Source organism: Balaenoptera musculus, chromosome 19 (assembly GCF_009873245.2).
Source record: "Balaenoptera musculus isolate JJ_BM4_2016_0621 chromosome 19, mBalMus1.pri.v3, whole genome shotgun sequence".
In the NCBI taxonomy this organism is placed as follows: domain Eukaryota; kingdom Metazoa; phylum Chordata; class Mammalia; order Artiodactyla; family Balaenopteridae; genus Balaenoptera; species Balaenoptera musculus.
Genome location: NC_045803.1, coordinates 14,461,469 through 14,479,166, shown reverse-complemented (window position 1 = coordinate 14,479,166; position 17,698 = coordinate 14,461,469). Strand labels below are relative to the sequence as shown.

The window sequence follows — 17,698 nt, the reverse complement described above, 5'->3', positions numbered from 1 at the left end:
TGTTGGGTCTTCATTGTTGCATGCAGGCTTTCTCTAGTTGTGGCGAGGCGGGGTCTACTCTTCGTTGTGGTGCGTAGGCTTCTCATTGCGGTGGCTTCTCTTGTTGCGGAGCACGGGCTCTAGGCGCGCGGGCTTCAGTAGTTGTGGCTCGCAGGCTCTAGAGGGCAGGCTCAGTAGTTGTGATGCACGGGCCTAGTTGCTCCGCGGCATGTGGGATCTTCCCGGACCAGGGATTGAACCCACGTCCCCTGCATTGGCAGACGGATTCTTAAGCACTGCGCCACCAGAGAAGTCCTATACTAAGTCTTTAAAATCCATATGTATTTCACACTGTCAGCACATCTCACTTTGCACCAGCCATGATTCAAGGGCTCAGTAGCCACATGTGGCTCATAGCTGTCATTAGATAGTGCTCTCCTAGTTGTAGAGTTTCCCACAGTTTTGAGCTGGCTGATGCAACTTTGTGGTGTCATTTAATGTGTTCCTCTGTCCCCTGCATTTCCTGTAAACTGGGACTTGGGTCAAGAAGCTCGATCAGATTCAGGTTTGGAGTTTTTGTTTTTATTTTTATTTTTCGCCAACACCTTCCTTTGTGGTGCTTCATACGTCCATCAAGAGGCACATCCTGTCCCGTCATCTCTCCTTTTGTGATGTCAGCAACCACTGATATTCAATGCCCAGACACATTAGTTCATTAGAGGTTGCAAAATGGCAATATTCTCATTTCTAAATGTTTGACCTTTACCAAACATCATATGGTTTCCCAAACCCAAAGCATCATATGATTCCCAGACTCTTTACAAATCTTTGTATTTTACAATATGCTTTTCAATTTTTTTATGGTTTAAAAGACAAGGTTAGGTTGTTTTTTTTTAAGGACTTCTTAATTTTCAAAAATTGTAACAGAGTTAAAAAGTCTTTTCAGTTTTCAAGATGCTTAATTCATTTGAAATATGCATTGAGCACGTACTGTGTGTAGCAGTGAACAAAACAGAGACTGACAGCCCAGTGGGGAGGGACAGATGAAAATAAGTAAAGAAACAAAATAATTTCAGGTTATAATCTGTGGTCTGAAGGAAATGAGCAGGGTGGTGTGCAAGAGAGCATGCGTGGAGTAAGCCCTGTAAATTGGGTGGTCAGGGAAGGTCTTTCCAGAAGAGGACATTGAAGCCAAGAGCTGAAAGCTACCCTGTGAAGGTAGGGGAGGTTGTGGCATCCCCAGGAAAAGGGACAACAAGTGTAAAGGTTGAAAAGTGGGAATAAGAGGGATGCAAAGGAGGCCAGTATGGCTGGAGAGGGCTGTTGGGGGCGGGGAGAGGAAAACTTTTAAGTCTGAGAGGTGAGGGGGGCAGATGTGCTGGCACTGGTTGGCAGAGGGAGGACTCTTTAAACCTGAATGAGATGGAGCTAAGGGAGGATTCTGAGCAGGGGAGGAATGTGACCTGACTCAGATGTTCACAGGGTCCCTCCAGCTGTGGGCGGGGGGAAGAGACTGTGGGGACAGAAGAGGAGCAGGGAGACCAGGGAGAAGGTTACTGCGATGGTCCAATGGGGGACAAAACCAGGGTAGGGGCCATGGAGGGGGCAGAAGTGTATGTGCCCTAGATCTTTTGAAAGTAGAGCTGACAGATTTGCTGATGGATTAGGTGTGGGTAGTGAGATAAAAGAGAGGAATCAAGGCTGACTCAAAGATTTTAACTCAAGCACCTGGGTGGGTGGTGATGCTATTCCTGAGATGGGTAAGACTGTGGGAGGAGAGGTTTTGAAATCAAGAGTTCAGTTTTGGCCATTTCCACACAGAGATGTCAGATAAGGCTTCCACTGTTAAGTGTATGGATTCTGCGGAGCAGTCGGGGCTGGGATGTAGCCTTTACAGTCATTGGCATGGGATGGCTTTCAGAGGTTCGGGCCTCAATGACATCTCCATGACGAGTGTATATCTCAAGAAAAGCGTGCAAATTCCAGGCCTTGGAGCCCCTCCAACCTTTAGAGGTCTGGAAGAGAAGGAGACTCCAGCCAAGGAAACTGACAACAGTCAGAGAAAAAGGTATTTCAGAAGAAGGGGATAGGCAAATGGACAATGTGGAGCGTGGTTGGGGGGGGGGTGTCAGATTTTAAGAGGGACAGTGTCACACTGTATCATAAGGGAAGGAGTCAGGTTGATGGCGTGACGGTAGAAGGTGAAGAGTTCCTGTGTGATTGTCTCCACGCTCTGTGGTTTCTAGAGCCCTTCATGATTTGCAAAGCATGTTACTCATTTAGAAAGCATTTTGCAAAGTTCTTGGCTACAAAGCATTTTTTAGAGCCAGAAAATTTCGCTTCTGTTCATACCCCAGAGCAGTGTTTCTCAAACCATGTTGCAACCCATCTGTTGGTCATGAAATTTAGTTAAGTCATGACCAGCATCTTTAAAAATAAAATAGAATAGGACATTGCAGACCGTGTTACATAGCAGAAGTCAGAATTGTGTCGTGAAATCTTTTTTTTTTTGAGTCACATTATAAAATGCATTCTTACTATAGGTGTGGTCAAAACATTTGAAAGACTGCCCCAGAGAACCTCTTGCAAAGAGTGCATTGAAGATCAGCGCAAGAATGTTCAATGAAAGTGTCTGTAAAGTTAAAAACTGGAAATAAACTAAATGTCTGTCATCAGGAGGATAGTTTGTTTATAAAACAGGAATACTACACAGCAGTGAAAATGCATTCATTTGATCTATATATCAGCATGGATAGATCTTGAAAACGTACAGCTGAGTGAAAAAAGCAAGTTTCAAATTACATGATTATAATAGTAGTTCTTTAAATCAAAATAATGCACAGGACACCAAATTTTTTGTGTGAGAAAATGGCAGAATATAAGTAGTAGAAATACTGACACATCTTTTTTAATTGAAGTATAGTTGATTTACAGTATTATATTAGCTTCAGGTGTACAACATAGTGATTCAATATTTTTATAGATTATACTCCATTTAAAGTTATCATAAAATATTGGCTATATTCTCTGTGCTGTACAATATGTCCTTGTAGCTTATTTATTTTATTCATAGTAGTTTGTATCTCTTAATCCCCTATCCCTATCTTGCCCCTCCCCCCATGCCCTCTCCTCACTGGTTTGTTCTAATTTGTTCTCTATATCTGTGAGTCTGTTTCTGCTTTGTTATATTCATTCGTTTTATTTTTTAGATTCCACATATAAGTGATAACATACAGTATTTGTCTTTGTCTGACTTATTTCACTAAGCATAATACCCACTAGGTCCACCCATGTGACACATAGTTCTTTGCAAGGATACACCAACTCCTTGGTGGTTACCTTGGGGGAGGGTGGGGGTAATGGAGCAAGAGAAGGGTACACAGAGGGCTCCAACCATACCTGTCATGTTACAGTTCTTAAATATAGAGTAGCTGAAAATATGTTCTGGGGTGATGGGCATACGACTTTATTCCCAGTTGAAATTTGGAGGCCTCCATTGTGTCAGGTGCCAATTATTTAGTTGCTGGAAATGGTGGGATGGGGGGACCAAAGGGCCTTGGGGAAGGGGCAGAGGTGGTGGCATGTATCAGTCAGGGCCCTAGCTGGAAGGGGGCTGGCCTGGAGGAAAGACTAATTATCTAACTCCGAGATAGAAGGAGCTGTGTGGACAGGATGGCAGGACTGACCTTTGAGGGAGAGAGACAACCAGCACGGGGAGGAAGCCAGGGAGAGAAATGCCACAGCTCCATTCTCCTCCTGCTCTCTGACCTCAACTGGACAGGCCCCACCTGCAGCCAGAGGGTCAAGAAAGCCTGTGGTACAGACCACAGGTGCCATCACGTGGGGGGAGGAAGGGTGGAGAGCAGGCCTGCGGGGACTCACCAGCACGGCAGGCAGGGAGCTTGGGGCAGCATCTCTTTACCAGCTGCTACACAAGCGCTGAGTTTCATCAATTCACATCTTACCATCTCTGAAAATGAACTTTATCTGACAGTGGATGGTGGCTCAGCTTTGTGGAAATGCAGCATTCAGTTTTGTTTTTTTTTTTAATAAATAGATTTATTTATTTATTTATTTACTTTTGGCTGCATTGCGTCTTCATTGCTGCGCACGGGCTTTCTCTAGTTGCGGCGAGCGGGGGCTACTCTTCGTTGCGGTGCGCGGGCTTCTCATTGTGGTGGCGTCTCTTGTTGCGGAGCACAGTCTCTAGGTGCACAGGCTTCAGTAGTTGTGGCACGTGGGCTCAGTAGTTGTGGCTTGCGGGGTCTAGAGCACAGGCTCAGTAGTTGTGGCACACGGGCTTAGTTGCGCCGCAGCATGTGGGGTCTTCCTGTTCCAGGGCTCTAACCCGTGTCCCCTGCATTGGCAGGCAGATTCTCAACCACTGCGCCACCAGAGAAGTCCCATAACATTCAGTGTTTTAGTAGCTGGTACAGCCTCACCCATACCAACCTGCTGGGCGTCAGCCTTGGGTGCTGGTTATATGATTCTGGATTTTTCTCCCTTTATGAAAAGTCCATAGTTGTTTCGGGAAAGGCATTGGGGCTCCCTAGGCCACCCCTCTGACCTCCCCCGCTCACCCCTGCCCACCCCCCAGGCCATGGACAGCCAGAAGCAGTTCACCGGTCCAGAAATCCAATTCCTGCTTTCGTGCTCCGAAGCGGATGAGAACGAGATGATCGACTGCGACGAGTTTGCCAACCGCTTCCAGGAGCCAGCCCGCGACATCGGCTTCAACGTGGCCGTGCTGCTCACCAACCTGTCGGAGCACGTGCCTCACGACCCGCGCCTGCGCAACTTCCTCGAGCTGGCCGGGAGCATCCTCGAGTACTTCCGGCCCTACCTGGGCCGCATCGAGATCATGGGCGCCTCCCGCCGCATCGAGCGTATCTACTTCGAGATCTCGGAGACCAACCGCGCCCAGTGGGAGATGCCCCAGGTCGGTGGCCCCGCACACGCGCATGCTTGCCTCCCGGGGCTTCGGGGCATGCTCCTCGCACGCTTGGACCACACATGGGGCTGTGCACGCTTCGCACATCCGCTCTGCAGACCCTGGTGTGCCCCTGCTCTGCTCGTGCAAGCCCATGCCCACCCTTCTGCACACGTTGTATGGGTGCTGCTGTGCCCTTGCGCACCCCTGGTTCTCCCATGCCCACCTCGTGCAGACTCGGCATGGACATATACCCTTATACATGCAGCAGCGTCTGTGGGCCCTCACTGTGGCTGCTCGCACACCACGCCTGCCACTTGCACACTCACCCTGGGAGCTCTTATAATCCTGATGTGACCACACCCACACTCTTGTACTTGAACCCACGTGGTTACACACACCTTGCTCACCTTACCAGCAGCCCCTGGTGTGCCCTCTCTTGGCCCTGGCCTGCCCATGCCCACTCTTTTGCACACTCACCACGGGGGCTCTAGGGTGCCCTGATGACTGGTGACTGGCATTTTGTGCCCCCAAATGCCCTCTGAGTTCCTAGCACACAATGCCCTTCCCACTTATGCTGGGCCCACATGTGTGTGCACCTCTCTTGCACACTCACTCTGAGGATGCCAGTGTGCATTCCTGCAGCCCTGGCATGCCATATGGTTGCCCGCCCTCACTCATTCACCCACACATGCCCTGGCACACCCATGCTCAATCATGAGCACTTGGACCACCCTCACCAACTCACCCGCAAGAGCCCCTGCGTGTCCTTGGTGGCCAGGCCTACTCCTTGACCTGATGTGCCCCGAATATGCCCAGCCTACAAGTGTTTGAATGCCCCTTACACACTCACTTGCTCCAAAGTATGCTCATGTAGCCCTGGCACGCCCCCAGCCCACCTTACACACTTAGCCTGCATGCGGTTCCCATCCCCCATTTTCTCACCCTCCCATGTGCCCCTCATGCACGCTCGGCCCCTGGCCCTGCCCCTGCTGTCCAGGTGGCCCTCCTGCCCACACTCACCGTGCACACCAAGCCTGCGTGCTCCTTACCTGCCCCTTGCACTCCCACTTCCCTTTTATTCCTCAGATGCCCCCAGGCACCTGCACACTCCTCCCACTTGCTCTTGCACACCCTTCCCACCTTACACACAGTTCATGAGACTTGCACTCCCATCATCTCAACACCTGGGCCCCTTGAGTCTCCTCCTCAGTGACACCTGGCTCATGCACGCCCGGGCTTGTGCCCTACCCTGAGCCCTGCCCTCACGTTCTGGGCCCTCTTACACTGACTCCCAGGTCCTCTTGCACACTCATCCTGCCGCACATGCACTGACCATATGAATTGTAGACCCCTCCCACATTTACACTCCCCACCCGCGGTTTCACCCAGGCCCTTGCATGCCTGCCCCATATGCCCATGTCCGCCGAGCACACTGAGCCGGGCATGGTCACATTCTTCCCATGTCCTCCCATGCCGCCACGCCCTCCTCACGCCGGATTCCTCCCTTAGTCCCGGTGCCCTCTCACAAGGCTCTTGCACATCGGCCCTTTCACATACTCCACCGGAACGCCCAAGGTTTTGCACACTCACCTGTGTCCCTTGGGGCACCACTGTATACTCCTCCTCTCCAATCTGGCTTAAAAGCCATTGCATCATCCTTGCACCCCGGACGTCTGCACATCCCTGCCTCTGCAGGAAGCCCTGGTTCACCACTGGCGCTTCACACTCTAGTACACCCCGTGGGAGCTCCGCCCCTCACGTGCACCCCACGTGCACACTCTTTCTGTTAGTGTTATTCCTCCAAACACCCACTTCCTCCTGCTCACTCCTTCCCTTTCCCACGTTCTCCCGCCGGTCCGGAGTCCATGTCTGCCTGCGTGGCCCTCTAGCGCTCATGCAGCAGTACCACAATAGCAAGCACTATACGGCGTTTGGCAGGTGCCAGGCACTGTCCTAATCACTCAGCATCTATTAACTCATTTAATCCTCACGCCAACCCTTTTACGCATGGGTTCTACTATTATTCCCCGATTTACATAAGGGGAAACCGAAGCCCAGAGAGTTAAGTCTAACTCAGTGGCAGAATCAGCATTCGAACCCAGGCAGGCTGGCTGCAGAATCTTTGCCCTCAACCACTATGCTCCGTCTGTCGAAGCCAAGAACATCGATTCTGGAACCAGCTTGTTGGGAATTCGAATCCTACACCTGCCACCTCTCAGCTGCATCACCCCGGACACGTGACTGTCTGGGCTTCCATTTCCTCACCTGTAAAATGGGGATATCGGCCCCTACTTCTAGGATGGTTTGTGAGGTTTTAATGAGAGACCATACATAAAATGCTGGATACAGGGCCTAGCCTTGCTGAGGTTCTTACAAGTGCACCCACAGCGAGCGCTATATAGGTTCGCTTTCAAAAATAAAAACGACGATGCTTAGAACAGCGGCGAACGCGCGTGGCTGCCACCGCTGTTGTCCCAAGTCCCCGCCGACGGCGCCCCCATCACGTCCCCTCCGTCCCGCGCTGCAGGTGAAGGAGTCGAAGCGTCAGTTCATCTTCGACGTGGTGAACGAGGGCGGCGAGTCGGAGAAGATGGAGCTCTTCGTGAGCTTCTGCGAGGACACCATCTTCGAGATGCAGATCGCCGCGCAGATCTCGGAGACCGAGGGCGGGCCGGGGGAGGACAACGACGAGGGCGCGGGCGCGGCGGAGGCGGGCGCCGAGGGCGCAGAGGAGGGCGCGGCGGGGCCCGAGGGCGCGGCGGGGACGGCGGCGGCGGGCGCGACGGCGCGGCTGGCGGCGGCGGCGAGTCGGGCCCTGCGGGGCCTCAGCTACCGCAGCCTGCGGCGGCGCGTGCGGCGGCTGCGGCGGCTGACGGCGCGCGAGGCCGCGACGGCCGTGGCCGCGCTGCTCTGGGGGGCGCTGGCGTGCGCGGGGGCGGCGTGCGCGGGGGCGGCGGCGGGCGCGCTGCGCCTGCTCTGGGGCTCGCTCTTCGGCGGCGGCCTGGTGGAGGGCGCCAAGAAGGTGACGATGACCGAGCTCCTGGCGGGCATGCCCGACCCCACGGGCGACGAGGTGCGCGGCGAGCAGCCGGCCGGGCCCGGAGGCGACGCGGACGGCGAGGGTGCGGGCGAAGGCGCGGGCGACTCCGCGGAGGGCGCGGGCGACGAGGAGGCGGCGGCGCAGGAGGCCGGCCCGGGAGGCGCCGACGGGACTGTGGCCGTGGCCGAGGATGGCCCTTTCCGGCCCGAAGGGGCCGGCGGCCTCGGGGACATGGGTGACTTGACGCCGGTGGAGCCGCCCACGCCCGAGGGCTCCCCTATCATCAAGAGGAAGCTGGGGGTGAGAGCGGGGGCTGGGGCTTCAGGGTTTTGGAGAGATTGGGGTAGGAGGCAGGGTGAGAGAGGGAAAGAGAGACAAATAGAGGTTGGAGAGCGGTGCACAGAGAGAGGAAAAGGGCGGAGAGAGGGCCTGAGAGATACGCAGAGACAAAGAGAGACACACTGAGAGATGGACGCAGAGATGGAGACCTGGAGGAAGTCTCCCAGTGAAGAGGGTAGTGATTCTGGGAGAGACAGAGAAAAAAATATCTGGAGCCAGAAAGAGCAAGAGATCCAGAGACCAAATTAGAGGAGAAGCAGGACCAAGAACTAAAAAGACCGAAGATAGGGTCAGAGACACTGGGAAAGACCCTCAGAGATACAGGCGGTTGTGGGGAATTAAGTAGTCCACGTGACAGAGGCCCCTAAAGCATCCTCAGGCCCTCAGTGCAGTAAGTGCCATGGGGGTGCGGTTGTCAAGGTGATGGAAGGCCATGAGGGGAGAAGAGCTCCACTTGGAGCCAGCCTGACTCTGCACAGTGCTTTAGCCAAGGCACTCCACCTCTCTGAGCCTCAGTTTCCCCTCTGTAAAATGAGAATCATAATCCCTCTTCTGGGGCGGGGTGGGGGGGAGTAAAACTTAGATTGCCCAGGAGAAACGGCCAGAAAGGGACACAGAGAGGAATAGGCAGGTCTGAGAGGCGCTTGGGGTGCAGGCTCAGCCCTGATACTTGCCCTGCCGCCAGGTGGATGGAGAGGAAGGGGAGCTGCCTCCAGAGCCCGAGCCTGAGAAAGCCGAGTGAGTGGCCGTGGGTCCAAGGGGCCCAGCCCCTCTCACTGCCTCCCTCCTGGACTAGAAGCCTCCTGAGGTCAGGGCCTGAGGATGTCCTGGTCACTCTGGGACCTCAGCATCACCCATCCCAGGCCCAGGCCCAGAGGAGGGCCTCTGTGAAAGGCAGTAGAGAAATGAATGCCCCTCTCTTACCTGCAAGCCTTCCTCCCAGCCGTTCCCTCCGCCTGTGACACCTTCCCCTGTGCTTTGTCTCAGCCTTCCTCCTCCTCCCCATCTTGGCTCACATGGCTCCTTCTCTGGGAAGCCTACCTTGACACACCCCCTAAGTTGAAGAGGTGTCTCCTCTGGGCTCCCATAAGCCCCTGAGCTACCCTCGTCCCAGCCCTGACCACTCCGGGCTGCCACTGTCTGGTGATGGGTCTGTACCCCATTGGACTGGAGCCCCATGGGGACAGGGCTGGAAGTTGTCTCACCACTGTGTCCCCAGCACCATCTAGACCTGGACCAGGCATGGGGTGGGCCCCAGCGCATGGCTTTGAATGAATGAATGAATGCATTCCCCAGGCACCTGCTCACTCTCTCTGTGTCCTGCCCTGCAGTGCTGAGAATGGGGAGAAGAAAGAAGTCCCCGAACCCCCACCAGAACCCCCCAAGAAGACAGCTCCTCCTCCCCCGCCTCCAAAGAAGGAGGGGGCTGGAGGCGGGGGCCTGGAATTCTGGGGAGAACTGGAAGTACAGAGGGTGAAGTTCTTGGTGAGGAACCCAGCAAGGGCACCCTGAAGCCTCCTCTCCCAGAAAACACTCACACCACCTCTCCCCCAACCCTGTCCTTGAGCCCACCTGGGCCAGGCTCATCTCCGTGGGGAAGTCGATATGGGCAGAGAGCAGAGATGTCCCCAGACAGAGCAGGACCTGGGCACAGGGCAGCATTTTCAGGTGGTCCCCACTTGGCTCTTCGGCCTCTCCCCGCTCACAATCCTTATTCCAGCCTCCCCGCTTTTGCGCACCTGGGGCCACCGGCCTCAGCTTCCCACCCCCATCCTCTATCCAAAGCTAAATCCAACTGAGGCCGTGGCGCTGTTCCTTCCACCGTGGCCTATTTCTTGGCTCCCAGCCTTCAGGTAGGAGCTGCCACACCAGCCCCAGCTCCTCCTGTGGGGGGAGAATTCATCTCCTCATCCAGCCCGGAAGAAGGGAGGTCAGGGCCCAGGGCTCCATCTTTCCTATCTCCTCTCCAGGCCAGCCTGACATGAGGGGCTGAGGGAAACATGTTGGACAGAGGGTGGTTCAGTGAGGATTCGGGGGAAGAATGGGGGATGGAGAGAACGATGGAGAGAAAAAGAGGAAGGGAGAGGTGGAAGTAGATGTCCTCTGCCTGGGATGAAGCAGACAGGGTCCCCTCACCCGGGAGGCAGCATGGCAGAGTGGTTGGGAGTGTGGACTCTGGAGCTGGACCGCCTGGCTTCAAAGCCCAGGTCTGCCACTTCTTGGCTGCCAAACCTTGGACAAGACAGCGCACCACCCTGAGCCTCCATTTCCTCATCCAGAAAGTGGGCTTGTCAGCAGTACCTACTCCATAGGGTTGTGGTGAGAATTAAACAGGTTCATGTATATAAAGCTCTTAGCCCAGGCCTTGGTATACAATAAGCAGTCAATAAATGGGAGATTGTGGGACCAGATATTAAGGACCCCGGTGCTTGGGTTGTGGGTGAATGTTGGGATAAATTCTCCCGGGAAGCGAGTGGACCGTGAGCTCTGTCTTTTTCTTTCTCTCCTCATCTTAGAACTACCTCTCCCGGAACTTTTACACTCTGCGATTCCTTGCCCTCTTCTTGGCATTTGCCATCAACTTCATCCTGCTGTTTTATAAGGTGCTGATCAAGAGGGGCCGGGAGAATCAGGCGCTTACCTGGGCTGTGGGGCGGCAGGCTCAGCCCCTAACGGGTTCCCAGGGCCCTTGCAGTTCACCAGGGACAAGGTCTTGGGCTCAGGGTCCCCAGGAAGGTTCAGGCTGAACACCTTGAGCTTAAGACCCCTGTGGTGGTGAGTATGGGTGTCTGGGTCCATCTGGAACAGATGCCTGAGTGCCCTGTGGGAGTTAGTGCAGGGAATCAGTCCTGGGTTCCACGCTCAGCTCTGCCACTGGCCAGCCCTGTGCCCCTGGGTGGAGGCCGTCCCCTCTCTGCAATACCCGCTGATTTGGTTACATCTCGTTGTTCTCACATAAGCTAAAGAGAAATTTGTGGGGAGGAGGAAATGGGCAGCTCACGGAAGAGAAGGAGAGGGCTAAGACGCAGGCCTCCCAAAGGACAAAGGGACCCTCGGGGTCTTGCGCGAGATCTAGATAACAGGACAGAGGGGCAGTCTAGCAGAATGGTCAGAGCATGGCTTCTGTAGGATCAGTCTGGCTCTAACATTCACTGGCTGCGTGATGTTAGGCAAAGTTCTTAACCTTTCTGTGCCTTAATTTCCTCATCTGTAATATGGGATAATAACAGAGCCTACATCTTAGAGCTGTGGGAATTAAAAGAGGATTAACATGAGGAATTCCCTGGCGGTCCAGTGGTTAGGACTCCACGCTTTCACTGCTGAAGGCGCGGGTTCAGTCCCTGATCAGGGAACTAAGATCCTGCAAGATGTGTGAGGCCCAGCCAAAAAAAAAAAGAGGGTTGATGTATGTAAAGTACTCAGAATAGTACCTGGCAAAAAAAAGGTGCTGTATAAATAAATGATAGCTACTACTAATTTTAGTATTAGTGTTAATATTAGTGTTAAAAGTAGTCTCTTTAGGGCTCCACTATCAAGACGAATCAACTCTGTTTTCAGTCCTCCTGTCACTCAGTTCAATAGTCAGATTCCCAGGACAGAATCTGATTTGCTAGCTAGGGTCCTGGGCCCACCCTTTGATCTTGATGGACAGTCCTGCCGAGACTGTATCTGACGAGGGCCCAGTTCTGGGTGTGGCAGACCAGGTACCAGGACACCGGGTCCCCACCCTGACTGACCTCTGTCCCCCTTTAGGTCTCAGACTCTCCACCAGGGGAGGATGATATGCAGAGCTCAGCAGCTGGGGACCTGTCAGGAGCAGGGTCAGGTGGAGGTTCTGGCTGGGGCTCGGGGGCCGGAGAGGAAGCAGAGGGCGACGAGGATGAGAACATGGTGTACTACTTCCTGGAGGAGAGCACGGGCTACATGGAACCTGCCTTGCGTTGCTTGAGCCTTCTGCATACGCTGGTGGCCTTTCTCTGCATCATTGGCTACAACTGTCTCAAGGTGGGTCATGACCACAGTCTTGGGGCTGGGGCGTGTGTGTGTGTGTGTGTGTGTGTGTGTGTGTGTGTGTTTGGAGGGGATGTGTGCCGGGACAGGGGCTGGGGCATCTCACACAGTGATTGGGACAGAGGGGGGTCTAGGGTTGGGGTAAGGCTGGGGGACTGAGTACAGGATTGGGGTCTTTAGCAAGGGTGATATTCAAACTGGGAACTGATACGGGTCGCAGCTGAGGAGATGGGTCCTGTGACGATGTTAATTTCTGGATCAAGAAGCAAAATTTGTCATTCGGGAATATTTATTTTCTGCATGTTGGTCAGTTGGTGAATTAATATCTGTGAGGGTCTGTGGGCCTCAGACATAACATGGGTGCCAACAGGGGGATGTGGATTCTGACATCGACTATGCCTGAAGCTTGTGATGCCCCGTAAGGTGTATTACGAAAACTTCAGTATGGGTTCCATGAGAACTGACTGTTCAGCAAATCTTGATACTTTACAATTGGACGAACAGAGCTCTTTTGGCTTAGAAGTTTTGCAGGTGCTGTTCCCTCTGCCTGGAATGCTCTGCCCCACTTCCACCTCCTTTCACCTGCCTGTTTTTTCCCTCCTCCTTCCCTTGGGAGGCCCCAGGCTGCAGCAGGTGCCAGTTCTGGGCTCTCTCGGGTTTTTTCCTCATCCCAGCCCTGACTCTCTGACCACGTTTCCCCACTACTACCCTGATCACTCTGGGAAAGCTCCTCTGATGTGGGGTCTCACGAAGGCTCCAGCAAGATGTCCTAGCTCCTGCCGAGGCTGTGGTCTCCTGACACCCACCCCTTTGCCTCCCTGGATGATCTAGGTGCCCCTGGTGATCTTTAAGCGGGAGAAGGAACTGGCCCGGAAGCTGGAGTTTGATGGCCTCTACATCACAGAGCAGCCTGAAGACGATGACGTGAAGGGGCAGTGGGACCGGCTGGTGCTCAACACTCCGTAAGGGCCCACCCCAGCCTCGTGGTGGGTTGGGGAAGCAGAGCTGGGTTTCCACTCCAGTCCCAGCCCAGGCCTCAAAAGACCGGAGTTCCAGTCACTGCCGGTCCTGACTCATTCTCCCCAAGCCTTTGTCCTCCTCTTAGTAGTACAGACAAATTTCCCGTGCATTAAAGTACCTCTGGGGGTGCTGCTGACACATGCAGGTTCCTGGGCCCCAGCCCTGGGCATTCTGGTTCAGTGAGTCTGAGGTGGCGCCCAGGAACCTGCATTTTAAACTCTGTCCCCACGCGCGATTCTCACCAGGTGCCGTGAGTGGGAAATATATGAACTCATTTGGTTTTTAAACTGAGCCCAGAGAGGAAATGAGGGTTGTGAGGGCAACGTGGTGGGACTCTGGATCCCCAAAGTACACTCCCAGCCCATTCCATTTTCCCCCAGGTCAAGTCCCATCTTATGTGTTCATACAATGGGGCTGCATCCTTAGAGGGAGGCATGTCTAGAGTAAGAACACCAGGTCAGGTTGGAACCCTGGGTTGGCCTCACTCTAGCTGGGAATTATTGGTCCAGTTACTTGGCCTCTCTGTGCCTCAGTTTCCTTATCTGTAAAGTGGGGATATATAATAGCACCGACCTCACTAGGACCTTGTGACAATGAAATGAGTTAGTGTGGTTTCTGGGGCACTGTAAGCCCTAGGTAAGGGTTGGAAGTTATTTTCTTTTTTCTTTTTTTTTTAATGAAGACACTTTTTTTTTTTTTTTGCATCAGGCCTTAGTTGCGGCATGCAGGATCTTTGTTGAGGCACACATGCAGGATCTTTCGTTTCCGCGAGCAGGCTTTTCCCTGTGGCGCGCGAGCTCCAGGGCGCGAGGGCTCGGTAGTTTGCGGCATGCAGGCTCTCTCGTTGAGGCGCGCGAGTTCAGTAGCTATAGCGTGCGGGCTTAGTTGCCCCGTGACATGTGGGATCTTCCCGGACCAGGGATAGAACCCACGTCCCCTGCATTGGAAGGTAGATTCTTTACCACTGAACCACCAGGGAAGTCCCGGAAGTTATTTTCTTATGGGGTCCTGCCTAGTGAAGTGGTGCAAGGAGAGAGAGAAGCCATAGCAAGGACATCCTATACTCTCATTGTCACCATCAAAGACACATTTAACTTACACACATTCAAGTACACATGCTTAAAAGAGAGAGAGACACCTATTTAAAATGGTGTCTGCCCAAGACCTTGACTTCTAAATACCATTTCCCATGACAAGGAACCAAACTCCATGAAGAAGTGGCAGATTTCAGGGCTGGGTTGGGGAAGTGTAAGATGAGCCTGGATTATCTTGTTATGTCAGAAACAAGGGTGTGCTCACTGAAAAATGGTGACATGCTGAAAGGACCCTGCTGCCAGCTTAGAAGGGGCTCCCCGTGGACAAATCAAGGACAGTTTGAGCACTGATAAGGATAGGAAGTGCCACAAATTGAAACACACATCAAATAGGCCTAAATCCATGGATTCATAATAAATCTCCACTTCACCCCCCACCCCCCCCCCAGCAAAACTCATTGGCCCACCTTTGCAGGATGTTGGGACATCAACTCATAAATTAGAAAACTGGTAAATAAAGGGCCAGAATCATCAAATAAAATTAAACAGTGTGAGAAAGCACCCCGGAGCTGGAGCAGGGCCAGGCTGCTGGTCCCGACTCCCCCCCACCTGAGTGCAGTTCTGGGGCCTTTGCACATCCCAGCTCCGAATACGAGCCGCCTGCCTCACCTGGGCTCCACCAACAACAGCAGCGGGGGAGGGCGGGGTAAGAGTTGACCTTGGGCAAAAGTCACCTGGCCTGGGGTCTTTAGAGCCTGACCCTGAGTGAGATGTGACCCCCCTGTCTCCTGTGAGAAAAGCATTGGAATTCCAATCCCCCCCCCCACCCCGGCCTGGCTGGTGGCTCCTATTCCCTCCTACCCTAATGTCTTGTGGCTTCTTTCTCTTGGCAGGTCTTTCCCCAGCAACTACTGGGACAAATTTGTCAAGCGGAAGGTGAGAGGATGTGGATGGGGAGGTGGAAGGGCCTCCCGGGCTGGGTTCCTTGCTGCCACCAGGCCATCCAAACCCCGTCAGGCCCTTGCTTCATGTGTGACCTTGGGCAAGAGGCTTTGACTGTCTGAGGAGCACCTCAGATTGCCAGTCTGGAAGTGGGCATGACAGTCACCCCTCCCGCTCTGTAATGAGACGATACATGTAACAAGCACAGCATAGTGCCTGGCACAGAGTAAATACTCAGTGAATATTAGATTTGAGGGAGGAAGTAAGGCATCCTATTTTCAGCACACAGACTCTGGTGCTAGATTGTCTGCTTTTCTATTCCTAGCAGGGCCAACCTTTCTGTGCCTCAGTTTCCCTCATATTCAAAGTGAAGTAATGAGGGCCGACCCCACCAGGTTGTTGTAAAGGTTATATGACCTACTACAGGAGCAGTATCTGGCACATAGGAAAACATTCAGTTACAATCATTCAGTCACTCAACAAATGTTTATTGAGCACCTACTGTGTGCCAGGACCTGTTTTAGGGACCTGGAATCCAAGCAGTAAACACATTTGGACCCTCAAGTTGGAAAGACAGAGGAGGAACACATTTATAGCATTCAGGTGGTGATAAGTGCTGTAGAAGATAAAAGCCCCACAGAGGGGTGGGGAGTGCGCGGGTATCAGCCCAGACAGGTTGCTCTTTCGCGCAGGGTGCTCAGGAGGTGAGGGAGTGAGGCAGGTGGGAATCTGGGGGAAGGGTGTCCTGGGCAGGGGGAACGGCCAGTGCAAAGGTCCTGGGGGAGGAATGTGCCTGGTATATTTGAGGAGCTGTGAGGAGGCCAGTGTGGCTGGAGCAGAGTGAGTGAGGGGTTGAGTGGGAGGAGATGAATTCATAGATGACGGGGTGGGGGCGCCAGTTATATAGGATTCCTTGCCTACCTGCCTAATATTAATAACTTATCCCAATTAATTTGGCTACTGAGTAAACTGGACCTTTATCACTTTGGGACCTTCTCCCTGAGGATCTGAAGAAAGCTCTGGCCCTTCTCCCCAGAAAAATGCACCCCCGATCTCTCACACAAAGTTCAGAGTGTCCCCAGAACCCCCCAACCATGCAGGCTATGACCTTCCCCACTCTAGTTGTGTCTGCACGGCCCTATGCTCCCCTGCGTAGGTCTTGGACAAGCACGGGGACATCTATGGGAGGGAGCGGATCGCCGAGCTCCTGGGCATGGATCTGGCCACGCTGGAGATCACAGCGCACAATGAGCGCAAGCCTGAACCACCGCCGGGGCTGCTCACCTGGTGAGCCAGGGGTGACCCTGCACAGGCCTGGGACAGGCAGGGGAGGTGGCCAGGGTCTGACCCTCCAGCATCTGGCCATCCCTCTTCCCTCCACCCTACAGGCTCATGTCCATCGATATCAAGTACCAGATCTGGAAGTTTGGGGTCATCTTCACAGACAATGTGAGGAGGGCCCTGTGGGGGGTGAGGGGCCTGCAGGAGAAGGGCCTGAGGGTGTTGGGGGCTCCACCCCCAGGTATCCCTGACCAGGGACTGACTCCTGACCCCTGTGCACCTCTGACCCACCCAAGGCTCCTTACCACCCAGAACACTCTTGAATTCCCAGACTATGTCCTTCTGTGGAGGGTTCCCCAATTCCCTGCAGAATGGCTTCCCACCTAGAGTGCCCCATTGTTCCTGATCCTTCAAATAATCCCTAGCCAGAGATGGCACCCTGACCCCCAGAGCATGCCCAACACTCTCAACTGTTCCCTGGCACCCAGAGTACTCCTTGACCCTCATGAATGCACGCTGACCCCGGCTCTGTGTGCCCACAGTCTTTCCTGTATCTGGGCTGGTACATGGTGATGTCCCTCCTGGGTCACTACAACAACTTCTTCTTTGCCGCCCACCTCCTGGACATTGCCATGGGGGTCAAGACGTTGCGCACCATCCTCTCCTCCGTCACCCACAATGGGAAACAGGTGTGGAGGGGACCTGTCTGAGGGGAGTGAGCCTGGAGGGATGAGCTTGGCAGTCTGAGGAGGGGTGGAGGGTGAGGGCTGGGCAGGTAGGGTGAGGAGGGGCAAGGCTGGGCGGGCTGAGCCAGGGCGGGTGTGGGTGGTGAGACCCCAGGGGGAAGGCCACCTGGGCCGAACTGGGGCAAGGATAGAGAAGGCTGGGGACTTCCCTGGTGGTCCAGCGGTTAAGACTCTGCGCTCCCAGTGCAGGGGGCCTGAGTTTGATCCCTGGTCAGGGAACTAGATCCCACATGCTGCAACTAAAGATCACACATGCCTTAACTATAGAGCCCGCGTGCCGCAACTAAGACCCAGCGCAGCCAAATAAATAAATAAATATTTTTTTAAAAAGGTAGAGAAGGCTGGGCATGGGGGAGGGGCAAGCCCATAGTGG

The 17,698-nt window shown here is 53.9% G+C and overlaps 1 protein-coding gene across 2 annotated transcripts in view; it reads left to right on the top strand.

The window, feature by feature from the left end:
* Positions 1-17,698, top strand: part of RYR1 (ryanodine receptor 1) — a 116,670-nt gene that overhangs the window by 95,028 nt on the left and 3,944 nt on the right. For both annotated transcript variants that reach the window (XM_036832499.1, XM_036832498.1), the window contains 11 exons: positions 4,577-4,918; positions 7,440-8,252; positions 8,977-9,029; positions 9,623-9,776; positions 10,808-10,894; positions 12,045-12,296; positions 13,134-13,264; positions 15,250-15,292; positions 16,455-16,585; positions 16,687-16,747; positions 17,122-17,268. In XM_036832499.1, coding sequence (XP_036688394.1) covers positions 4,577-4,918; positions 7,440-8,252; positions 8,977-9,029; positions 9,623-9,776; positions 10,808-10,894; positions 12,045-12,296; positions 13,134-13,264; positions 15,250-15,292; positions 16,455-16,585; positions 16,687-16,747; positions 17,122-17,268 — 2,214 coding nt within the window. The remainder of the gene's footprint in view (positions 1-4,576; positions 4,919-7,439; positions 8,253-8,976; positions 9,030-9,622; positions 9,777-10,807; positions 10,895-12,044; positions 12,297-13,133; positions 13,265-15,249; positions 15,293-16,454; positions 16,586-16,686; positions 16,748-17,121; positions 17,269-17,698) is intronic.